This window comes from Macrotis lagotis, chromosome X (genome assembly GCF_037893015.1).
Source record: "Macrotis lagotis isolate mMagLag1 chromosome X, bilby.v1.9.chrom.fasta, whole genome shotgun sequence".
NCBI lineage: Eukaryota > Metazoa > Chordata > Mammalia > Peramelemorphia > Peramelidae > Macrotis > Macrotis lagotis.
The window spans coordinates 251,118,679-251,131,383 of NC_133666.1; the positions used below are offsets into that span (position 1 = coordinate 251,118,679).

The 12,705-nt window shown below is 35.7% G+C and overlaps 1 protein-coding gene across 3 annotated transcripts in view; it reads right to left on the reverse strand.

Annotated features, from left to right (window-relative positions):
• Positions 1-12,705, reverse strand: part of SLC30A5 (solute carrier family 30 member 5) — an 81,167-nt gene that overhangs the window by 36,644 nt on the left and 31,818 nt on the right. For all 3 annotated transcript variants that reach the window (XR_012471593.1, XM_074201284.1, XM_074201285.1), the window contains 6 exons: positions 7,549-7,636; positions 5,847-5,923; positions 4,874-5,044; positions 3,842-4,130; positions 3,224-3,432; positions 58-215 (listed from right to left, as the gene is read on the reverse strand). Coding sequence is in view for 2 of the 3 variants with exons in the window: in XM_074201284.1 (XP_074057385.1) it covers positions 58-215; positions 3,224-3,432; positions 3,842-4,130; positions 4,874-5,044; positions 5,847-5,923; positions 7,549-7,636 (992 nt within the window). In the remaining variant the exon portion in view is untranslated. The remainder of the gene's footprint in view (positions 1-57; positions 216-3,223; positions 3,433-3,841; positions 4,131-4,873; positions 5,045-5,846; positions 5,924-7,548; positions 7,637-12,705) is intronic.

Consider the following 12,705-nt stretch of genomic DNA (forward strand, 5'->3'; position numbering starts at 1 on the left):
AGACTTATTGTCATTTAAATTCAATAACAAACTGTTAATGTGAATCAAAATACTTACCCATAGGAGAAAATACGGGTTGCTTTCCACCTACTCACTAGGGCTGCAAAAAGTCCCATAACTAAAGCAGAACAATCAAAGAGCATATGGAATCCATCTGATATTAGACCTAGGCTATTGGTCAGTACTCCATAGAATAATTCCACAAAGGTAAAAACCTAAAAACAACAATTTGGATCATGTTAATAAAATATCAATTTCATGTAATTTTCTTAGAATTATACAAAAAGCAGGGCAGCTAGGGGGTGCAGTGTATAGAGCACTGGCCCTGGAGTCAGGAGGACCTGAGTTCAAATCTGGCCTAAGACACTTAAAAATTACCTAGTTGTGTGGCTTTAGGCAAGTCATTTAATCCCATTGCCTTGCAAAAACCAAAAAAAAAAAAAAAAAAAAAAAAAAGCAAAAAGCACTTTTCTTTATGATATTGTCTAGTATGATTCAACTTTGCTTTTTCTAATGCATGGTAGTATATTATAGTGGAAAGTATAGCACACTTGGAGTTGAAGACACCTAGGTTCAAGTCTCATCTCTGACCCTAGATGCATGACTTTGGGTAAATGAATCACTTCTGTAGGTCTTAAGTTTCCTCATTTGTAAAATACAGATGGATAACAATATCTGTTGGATCATACAGGGTTGTTATTAGGTTCCAATGGGATATTACAGTATGTGAAGAGGGGGACTTACGATTTCATGGTATATGCAATTCCTAGATGAGGAAACTCCGTCTACTAATGTAGATCTAAGGCATCTTTTCTACAACTTATAGACTTAAAAATTGTTTAGAATACTAAGCATTTAAGTGATTTGTCCATATAGACAATATGTCAGAAGCAGGACTTGAACTCAATTTTTCCTTCCTTGGTTCTGGGGTCAGCTCTCTATCTTTAAATCTTTAATTCCAAAGACCAAATATTGCTTGAAACAAAATCTCATCTGATAAAATACTAATATTCTACCAAAGGTGTTGTATGGCTGTAATGCATGCAACATTACAACTGAACAGCTGAGTGTGAACAGACTGTAACATATGTAAGTAAGTCTGAAGAACTGGAGTCAATGACAGATTGCCTTCCACGGGGGTGGGGGTGGGGGGAATTGTAAAACTCAAATAAAATCTTTAATAAAAAAAAAAAATTAAAAAAAGAACTAGAGGCAAGAATATTATCAGGGATATATCTGAAAAAGAAATCAGATTCATCATTATGGTGAGAAGGTGTAATAAACAGGTGGAATGCCCCAGTATTTTATCAGCATCTTCACTTCATTAGAGAAAGTGATGCCAGGACCTCTAGAAGTAGGGCAGACGCTCCAAGTTCAACTTTAAGGAGGGACATATATGAAAATTGCACAGGATAAGGAAACCAGAAGTGTTTTTGATCTCCATCATTAAAGGGAACATTCAAATTAATGTGCTCCTAGAGTCATTTGAGTGTTATTATTAAATTACTCTCATATCATATTTAACAGAAATAACTGCATAATTCACTAATTCAGAAAGATAAAAATAAAGATCTAACTCAAAGGAGTTTGAACTATATTTTGAAACTTGATGATCCTAAGTGTATGTTATTTTTATATATTTAATATTAGTAGCTGTCATGGGTAAAGACATAATAGTAGGGAACATTAATTCTATCACCTGGAACATATGGACTTTGATAATTCAATAAGATTAAAGAACTAGGGATCGGATTTTTGGCTTTGGTGGTACAGGGAACTCCAAGTTGAGAAAATGTCCTCTATCAAGCTAAGTCAATATTTCTGATGAAATCATCAGATTACACAATACCAGTAAATGGATTTCCTTAGCAAGTAAGAATCCTAGAGTGAATGTGTAACTTTTATAAGACAACAAATTCTTTAACACTAATACTAATCTGGGGCAGGTAGGTGGCATAGTGGATACAGCACCAGACATGGAGTTAGGAGTATCTGAGTTCAAATCCAGCCTCAGACACTTAATTGCCTAGCTGTGTGATCTTGGGCAAGTCACTTAACCCCATTGCCTTAAATAAAAATTAAAAAATACTAATACTAATTCAATAGGATCTCTGTCAATATTTTTCAAGATTTTGTGTGACTGGTTGTATTAGCATATAATATAATAGCATTAAAATGTTAAATGAATCAAACTTTCAAAATTCACAATGGTTTCCTCCTGATTTTCTCATTAATTTGAGTAAGTGAATGTGAGAACACAATATTAAAATGTTAGTTAATCAAATGAGATAATATAAAGAACTTTCCAATCTTGGGGTACTGTAAAAATTTCAATTATTTTTAATAGTTGTGGAGAGCTGCATAATTTCAACTTTATTTGGCAAAGAATATTTTAAAAAACTCCAAGAGAAATAAAGTTTGTTTATAAGATTCATTTCAATGACAACTGATTGTCACAGAGAAGAAAATTAATGATACAAAATTAGTAACTTGGTATAGTAGAAGTACTGAAACTAGGAGTGAGTTACTAAATACTAAACTGTGGACACAACACCAACTAACACATTTATGAAGTCATCTTTTTATATCATGAACTACATTTTGCAGATGAGTAAACTGAGTGACTTTCCTCAGACCATAAAAATGCTAAGTACCTAATGAAACTCTTGGCTTTCTACTTCACTTCACTTCACTTCAAGTGTCTTTTTAGTTGTGAAATTCAATGATTCTATATAATTTAGTAACAGGTAATAAAGAGCTAATAAATAGCAGGATACAGAGATTAGTTTTAAAGAACAGTTAAATTTATTTTACACAAAATTTTAATTAACATTTCAAAAAATTATTTCTAAAAAGCTCAAAGATTATCTAAGTAGGCTGAATATAGTCATGCAATCTTGTTTACATTCTTTCACCTGCTTAGCAAAACTTTTTTTTAAATGAAACACAATTTTAAAAATATATTTAAAAAACTCTAGTTATTTCCTTGGGGGGAAGGAGGTAAGATTGGGGGAAAATTAATATCTTTAATAAAAAAAATAAAAAAAAAACTCTAGTCAGAAATGTCAAGCTGGGGTCTAAATAAGACTTTACATGTACTGAACTCTTACAACAAATTTTAATGTCTAATTGTATTTTTCCCTTCACATTCCTAAATGTGCTAAAACTGATAACATAGAAAACTAAATTGAAAATTATATCATTTTATTGAAAAAAATCTTACCAGATTTAGGCACAAGAAGTAAAAGATGTGTCTAGAATCACTCTCTTCAAGTATTTGTTTCAGTGATTCTTTAATAAACCTGGGTACTGACTGAGAGCTATGTTGTAAAGCATCACCCATGAAGTTATATAGAGGAGTTCCTTCAGGAGAATAGCCAACAAGAGTACCCTTCTGTCCTCTCTTAGAGGGAGAAGCTAGGATGTTAGCAGCTACCAAGAAAAAATAAATCACACAACAGATTAGAATGAAAATTATTTTCTTTTTGTTTTCTTTTAAACACATTTTTACTGAAGCCTTTTTTTTTTAAATCATCATACTTTCCTCTGGTAAAATTTTCAAAAGGCTAATGTTTACAAAAGCCAACTGCTAACATTAAATGGAAGTACTTAAAACTTTAAAAATTCGGTACAAAATAATTTGATCACCACAATCAATTAAAGACAAAAAGAATATTATAGACAAAGCACTTAAGGACAAAAATCAACCCTTCAAAATAGTTATTAATTTTGATGTAATACTTTAATTGATCCTATCATTCCCTTCCCCAGTTTTCTCAATTACAAATTAACCTTTCATCTTAAACAAGAGGAAAATTAAGGAATAAAACAAGATGCTTACACAAAATGAAGAATATAGCACTCACTACTACTCCTCCAGAAAGGACATGTTCAGTACTCTCTTGATGTGCTGGTTTATTCATAGCTCGAAGTTGGTCTGTTATTGGATGGGTCCAAAAATTTCCAAAAAGCAGAGCACTAATACAAATCAGAAAAGATCCATAGCGGGCACTTTTGGAAACTTCCATTTTGACTGAACAGACAGAATCCACATAGAAATCCAGGACCACAACAAAAAAGATAACTGTTGTGAAAGGCATGATGAGAGAAGACCAAGATTCTACTTTACTCTAGAAAAAAGGAAGAAATTCCTATTAGTGAATGATACAGTATGCAGATATTTTTAATGTGCTAATGTTTCTTGGGTCCAAGTAAGCAGAATTAGATGCTTGAATGTGAATGTTAAAATGTACTACATTGGGGGTGGCTAGGTGGCATAGTGGATAAAGCAAGTGCCCTGGAGTCAGGAGTACCTGGGTTCAAATCCGGTCTCAGACACTTAATAATTACCTAAGCTATGTGGCCTTGGGCAAGCCACTTAACCCTGTTTGCCTTGCAAAAAAAAAAAAACCTAAAAAATGTACTCCATTTACACATTTCTTCAAAATATTGCATAACCCATTTTCTTGTTGGGCTTTTTCTTACAAATTCAGGATTTGAATATATTCTATAATCCCATGGGTCTAAGGCATATGATAGACAAGTACTATATTTTATTCTCAATGTATTTTCTAGAATATAGTTTCAAATTCTTAGAAAAGAATAAAAATCCTCCATCTAAAAGGAATATGAAAAATATTAAAAGACAAAATCAAATAAGAAATTTATCATTATAGACATATATAGAAAAGAAAATAATGTAAACAGATGAGAACATATATAAAGCACTTTCTAAGTCTATATGTATGAGCACCCTAGACTTTAGGAAAAGGCAAAGATTTAAGTTACTTGTATATGAGTAAAACAACAAACTTATGGATGAATAGCAATTCAGTTTTTCACTTAATGCAAATTTTTTCTTTTTTGCTATTACCTCAGTTGTCACAGAAAGAATGATGACCCATGGGCTCAAAAGAAGCACAGAAACAAGATGGGATAATGCTTGAAGACGTTTGCCTCCACCCACATCTAGAGAGAGCTTTCTGGAAGCTGTATGAAAACCAACTTTACAACACAAGGCCAACACGAGCAATAATACTCCACCCTGTTAATAAAATGATAAAATTCTTATGAGAAGTACACTGGCTCTGATAATACATATAAAAAATTATGTTAGAAGGAAATGGTAAACTGTTCTTGCAAACTCTGATACTATCCCAAATCTACTGCTTAGAAGAAAATGCTCTGAGGTTCATTTTCAATTAGAAAACTGTCCTTATTTTTTTTAACTTATCACAGTTAAAATCATAGAACTATAATAAAAGTTCCATTATAAAAAATTCAAGAGTTATATTTTCTTATATAGACTTATGAGACATTAATCCTGTAATAACATAATAGCAAACTATTATCTTCAAACCTGATATTAAACCAAAAAAAAAGTCTAACCAAATAGGACACTATTCAATATATAACAATATATAACATATTTGATCATTTTTCAAGATCATCCAAATCACTTTTTGTAGGTAAAAAAATGGTTATAGTCACAGATAATATATTTGACAAGGGAAAAAGAAATGATAAAACCAAATTGCCTAAATCTCTATTAAAAAATCCATTTAAAGGAAAGCTAGGTGGCACAGTGCACTGGCCTTGGAGTCAGGAGGACCTGAGTTCAAATCTGACCCCAGACATTTAAAAAATTCATTTAAATAGTTATCAAATTACTAAAAGATAGGCTGCATTCTAGATATTGATAATGTGACATATACATCACTTCATAGACATCAGAAACTTAAGAAAAATTTTAGCAATTCATTTTATGTGAGTTGATATATATAGCTGTGGTTCACATTTAACCAAAAAATGAATAAACATGAGTAGATATAAAGAAAATGACACACCTTGTGGTCTGCAACACCTAAAAAAGCAATGACTGTGTAAAGCATATGTGTCAGAGCACTGTCATGATGTCCTTCAGCTAAAGAATTCAAGTTAAAGGAAACATAAGGCATCTTCAAACGATATGATAAAGTTATTACAGTGGTAGCTCTAATGCTTTTTAGCTGGTGTGGATTTGAAACAAAGATTTCTTGTTCCTCCTCTCCAACTAATTTGTTAGGGATGAAGTCTTCTTTACTTCAATATTCAGATTCAGAAAGGCCTTAAAATGTCAGAAAGTATGGAGGTGGTATCACCTGAGAAATCATGGCAATAAGCACAATCAGCAGGGTCTTTTGGCACCAAGGACTACTCTATAAAAGTAAACAAGTCTGGTGTGAAGTAGCTCAGTGACAATATGGGTTTTAACTGTAGAGGCCCCTCAAAGACCAGATATCACAGCTGATTAGGCTAGAAGCATTACTCTGCTCTATTTCTGAGTTGTGCTAGCTAAGTCCTCCTTAAACAGCTGGGTGGCCTTCTAGCGAGGTTATTCCTATTAAGTGCTAGATTTAGTGTGGACAACTGATTGGCTTTAGTTCTACTGCTAAAACTCAAGGAAGCCTACTATCCTTTGCCTCCCCAGAGATTATAACCATATTCCAGATGAATTTATTTTGAAGAATCTTCACTTTAACAGTAGAAAAAAACTCATTACTAACTACTACATTTTCACAAGTCTTTCAATCCACCGATATGGCAATTCAATTCATGGGAGGTGACATGTAGTCATGTGTTCAAGATTAACCAAAGAATGAATAAGCTTGAGTACCTATAATATATATGCAAAGTATACAAAGATAAAAGTATAAAACATTTCCCTTACTATAAAATCAAATAATCATATATTTATAGATGAAATCTTCACATTTTACAGTTGAAGAAACAGAGGCCCAAAGATGAGAATGGTACCAAGCCTGAGCCAGGAATTGAATCCAGGTTTTCTCACTCAAATGTCAACACTCTCTCAACTGCATCATGATTGCCACTTTCTAACTCTGGGAATGACTTAACGATTGTATTTTTTAATACCTCTGCATACATTCTGTATCCTTTCTTAAAGAAGGCAAATTTCTTCAGGAAAAGACCTATGGAGTTTCTGTATTGCTTGCTTATGGTAAGTGAGCTCTCCTGGATAAAGCAGACATGCTTGCCAAATTGAAGACAATCTACTTGTGATCCTAGTTTAAGGGTCCAAAGGGTTACTTCTTGTTAAATCTACCTTTCTAGTATGAGAACAAATGCCATTTTTCAATAGCATCCCCAATTTCAAACTATTTAGTGATTTCAGAAAGTTCTATGATCTTGGAAAAATTAATAATTTTTTTTTTAGCTTTTACAAGGCAATGGAGTTAAGTGACTTGCCCAAGGACCCACAGCTAGGAAATTAAGTGTCTGAGGTTGGATTTGAACTCAGGTCCTCCTGACTCCAGGGCCAGTGCTCTACCCACTGAACCACCTAATTGCTGCTGGAAAAATTATTTTTAAAATAAATGATTTTTTTTTGTGTGTGAAACAATTTTCAACATTCAGCAATTTTATTATGTTCCTTTTATGAATGTGTCAAATGTTAAGCACATTCTACTTTTCTTTACCATTGTCACTCTACTATCATAATATTAAAAATATCTAGACTTGAATTTTTACTCTTTTATAAAAGGATACGATGTTCAGCAATTTTAGCCATGAGATCATCGTTATCAAAAAACAGCAAACAGATCACAGCAATGATGAAAAAAGCAGCTCCTCTTGTCTGAAAATAAATAAGATTTTCCGTTATTAGAAGGTTTACTAAAAACGATCAAGTTCAATGTTAAAAATATTTTGAAGACATATACAGAATTTGTAGGCTATCAAATTTTTAGAGTATGACCTAAAATTATATCTCCAATATAAAAAACAAAGGGTCACATTAAAGTCCTGGAAACTATCCTGAGATTCAAAACACATAATTCTGAAAAAATAAGAATTTTCTTGTCTTCGTCATGGCATTATGTCATCATGATTCAATTAGCTTAAGTTAAAATTTCTAGTTTTAAAATAGCTGACAATTGGAAATCCTATCTAACCAAGTAAAGACTGTTTACTAGGCTTTGATGATGATGATGATGATGATGATGATGTTTGTCCTTCATTCTCAAAGAAGACAATGCCATTGGGGAGATGATGCCATGATAAGCACATAAATTGGATTTGAGTGAAGGGGTACTGTAGTAAGTCACCAACAATGTCACTTTCTTCTCTAGAGTCATCTGAATTCAGGGATCAGATAAGAATCAGGATGACTGGAGATGGCCCTCGATGTGAGGCCATCAAGGTTAAGTGACTTGTCCAAGGTCACACAGCTAATAAGAATCAAGTGTCTAAGGCAGGATTAGAATTCCTGTCCTCCTGACTCCAAGGTCAGTGCTCTTTCTATTACTAGGCATTACTAAGCAAGGAAGGAGGCAGTTAGTGGAAAAGTGATAAATAACACATAATAACAGGATAATAAAAACAAAGACTGGTCCAAAGAAACATGTGGCTCACTCAGTTGCAAATTCAATTTTAATCATTAAGAAGTGTATCAGATGCATCCCATAATCTGGTCCTTTAATCCTGAACTTTACTTAAAGTCCTGTTCCAGACTCATTTTGGGTTTTTTTTTTTGCAAGGCAAATGGGGTTAAGTGGCTTGCCCAAGGCCACACGGCTAGGTAATTACTACATGTCTGAGACTGGATTTGAACCCTGGTACTTCTGGATTTGAAGCCAGGTACTCCTGACTCCAGGGCTGGTGCTTTATCCACTGGGCCACCTGGCCACCCCTCCAGACTCATTTTGGAAAGGTGGCCTAGGCAAAAGAAAATAAGGTGCATTTACTAACATTTCCAACAGGCATTATGCTAAATGTTCAAGATACAAATACAAGCAAAGACAGTTCCTGCCCTCAGGGATTTTATATTCTAAAGAGAGAAGACAATATAAAACAGGAAAGCTAAAAAGGGAGTAAATACCCCTGTGAAGGCACAATGTCAAAGTCCAGAAGTTCAAAGTAGAGTCAGGAAGGGAATGAAAGCTGACTGGCCTTAATAGGAACTTATCAATGGAAAAAGGGGAGGGATATGTCAGGGTAAGAAGGCTGCAGAGGCAGACAAATATTACATGATGAGGTAGCCCCAAGCACTAAGGAAAGTTGCATGCCTGCAACTGAGGCCTGGTGGCAAAGCCCAGAAGGTTAAAAGCAGAGCCATGAGGACAAATTTGACTGAGATGTGAGGCTTCAAAAGTGCAGGTCTAAACAACTATACTGAGAACCAGTTGAATTAATTATAGATGGACTTTTTTTATTTTTTTTTTTAGGTTTTTGCAAGGCAAATGGAGTTAAGTGGCTTGCCCAAAGGCCACACAGCTAGGTAATTATTAAGTATCTGAGACTGGATTTGAACTCAGGTACTCCTGACTCCAGAGCCAGTGCTCTATCCACTGCACCACCTAGCCACCCCTAGATGCTTTATCTCCTTGGAGTCTTATTAACTCTGTAATGACTATAGATATTATCTTCATTTTATAGTTAATGAAACTGAATCTCAGAAAGTTGAAGTGACTAGTCCACAGTCAAAAAACCAGTAGGTATTGGAGGAAGATTAAAATCCAACTTTTTTTGACTCCACATCTAGCCAGAGCTAAGAGTTCCATCACAGGAAGATCATCCACTAAGTCATGATCATTCTAGAAACTGTATTCAAACAAAAATGAGGAATGTATAAAACCAGTAAATATGATTAAGCAATACTATATATCCATAAAAATTAAAATTCTACTAAATTTGTAATGCTTACAATCCATGTTGTTCAAGGATTTTTTTTATATTTATTTTCTCACATTACTACAAGTCTTGCTATTACAAGTAAACAGTTTCCCCTCACACCCCCAAAAGACAGAGAAACCTCAAGAAAAATAAAGTGAGAGTGCTTCTATTTGTATTCAGATACCATCAGTTTTGTCTTTGGGATGGATACCATTCTTTAACATAAATCCACCAGAGAAGTATTTTTTCTCACAGTTGCTATCACTACCTATATTTCCCTCCATCCTATTCCTCCCCACCCCCGTTTATTCTATTCTGTCTCTCCTTTCACCCTGTCCCTCCTCAAAAGTATGTTGTATCTGACTACCCTCTTCGACAATCTTATATCTTTTCTATTACCTACACCACCCCTCCTTTCCTTCTGTCCCCTTTCTCCCATCCTTTTTCTTTCCTTTTTTCCTCTGGGGTAAGACAGATTTTTATATTCTATTGATGCTGCCACTTCTGATGAGAATGTAGGCTCACTTATTCCCCCTTCCCACTCCAAGGCAAAAACTTTGTCTTGCTTCTTTCACATGAAATATGTTAGCCCATTCTACTTCTTTTCCTTTCTCCCAGGACATTCCTTTCTCACCCATTAACTTCATCTTTATATCATATCTTCACATTCAGCTCCCTCCTGTGCCTTAGCTATATATGCTCCTTCCTACTACCCTACTAAATGAGAAGGTTCATATGAATTATCAGTATCATCTTTCCATGAAGGATTACACACAGTTCCACATCATTAAATCCCTCATAATTTGCCCTTCATGTTCAGGAAAGAATGGAAGTCCTCTATTTCATTGAATATCCATCTTTCCCCTTGAAAGATGATGTTAGTTGCGCTGGGGAATTGATTCTCAGTTGTAAACCAAGCTCTTTTGCCTTTTGTAATATCATATTCTAAGCCCTATGAGCCCTTAGTGTAGACATAACTAAATCCTATGTAATACTGTCTGTTGCATTAAGATATTTGAATTTTGCTTTCTGACTGCTTGTAATATTTTCTCCTTGACTTGGTAGTTCTCGAATTTGGTTTATAATATTCCTGGGAATTTTGATTTGGGGACCTCTTTCAGGAGGTAATCAGTGAATTTCTATTTTACCCTCTGCTTCTAGGATATCAGGGTAATTTTAATTTTACTGGAAAATGTCTTGAAAAATGAAGTCTAGATTCTTTTTCCTTGTAAGACTTTCAGTGAACCCAATAATTTTTTTCTAAGTTTTTGCAAGGCAATGGGGTTAAGTGGTTTGCCCAAGGCCACACAGCTAGGTAATTATTAAGTGTCTGAGGCCGGATTTGAACTCAGGTTCTCCTGACTCCAGGGCTGATGCTCTATCCACTGCACCACCTAGCCGCCCCCCCCAAATGATTTTTTAAATTATCTCTCCTGGATCTGTTTCCTAGTTCAATTGTTTTTTCAATGAGACAGTTCACATTTTCTTCTAGTTTTTCATTTTCTAGTTTTGTTTTGTTTCTTGATTTCTCACAAACTCATCAGTTTTCGTTAACTCCATTCTACAGTTAAAAGGAATTATTTTCCTCAGAGAAGTTTTGTATCTCTTTTTCCATCTGACCAATTCTGCTTTTTTAAGTCAGTCTTCTCATTGCCCTTTTGGACTGCCTTTTCCAATTGACCTAAAAATGGTTTTTAAGGTATTTTCTTGACTTCTGGCCAAGATGGCAGTGAGAAGACAGGCACAGTTCTAAAGTCTCCTGATCTCTTCCCCATCTATCACATGAAACAAACCTCTTAAAAGAATTCCGAACCAGGAAACCCAGGAGAGGAAAATCTACCTCAGGATTTGTCTCCCGCAGCAGCCTTGGCTGAGTATCGGTGGGTGAGTCTGGGCTCCGAGGGAAGATCAGCCCGGGACCAGCCAGATTAACAGCTGAATTAGAACCAGGAGTCTGAGGGCCCGAGAGCCAGACCTGCTGGATCAGCAGTAGGGCTGTATGAAGGGGGCTTGGGTCCGCGGGGAAGCAGAGGCGCTGGTGTTGGTGCTGTCCCCCTGGAGCTTGGGGAAGGGGCTGCAGGGAGAGGTCTGGTGCAGGACAGCTGTGGACACCATCCCTGGGCTCCTCAGGTCTGAGAAACTCTGAGTCTATGCCTCCATTGCACAGAGGCCTCCTCCCAAACAAATGCAAACTACTCTGCCTCAGGCCCAGGTGTGTGAGCAGAAGAACCAGCCCAGCTGAGGAATGACCTCAGGCCAGGGTAAAGCCCACCACTGATTGAAGGCAAAAGAATTCAATAGTTCCAACTCCTCCCTTCGGGCAAAGGGAGAAGGCCTCCCAACCAAGGTCACAGACACTCCAGGGGGGGCAACCAGCACCTCCTACTGGCCAGCCAGAGAAACTGCACTCAGTAAAGCCTTTAGTGATCCCAAGCCCAGGTGAACAAGCCCCCCCCCCCCATTCAAGGTCTTAGCATAATGAAGAAGGGTCAGCGGAAAGGTGGATCCATAGAAAAATTCCCAGAAGGGAAAGACCCCCAACTCAGAGAGACCTGGAACCTCTGAGGAGAATACAATCTGGTCTCCAGCACAGAAAGACTTCCTTGAAGAAATAAGGAAGTAGCTTAAAAATTTGGGAGAGACAATTAATACCTTGCAACAAGAAAACAAAACCTTAGAAAGTACAATTGGACAAACACAAAAGGAGAATAAATCTCTCAGATCCTCAAATGAGCAAATGCAAAAAGAAATTAATTCTCTCAAAACCTCAATTGGTCAAATGGAAAGCTCTTTCAAAAGTAGAACTGACCAATTGGAAAAGGAGTTGCAAAAGGTTAATGAAGAAAACTCCTCCCCCCAAGAAAGAATGGAGTCTACAGAAACTAATGACTCCAAGAGACAGCAAGAGTCAGTTAAACAAAATCAAAAAATAGAAAAAAATAGAAGCAAATGTAAAATACCTCATCAACAAAACCACAGACCTTGAGAATAGATCGAGGAGGGGCAACCTGAAAATTATAGGATTTCCTGAAA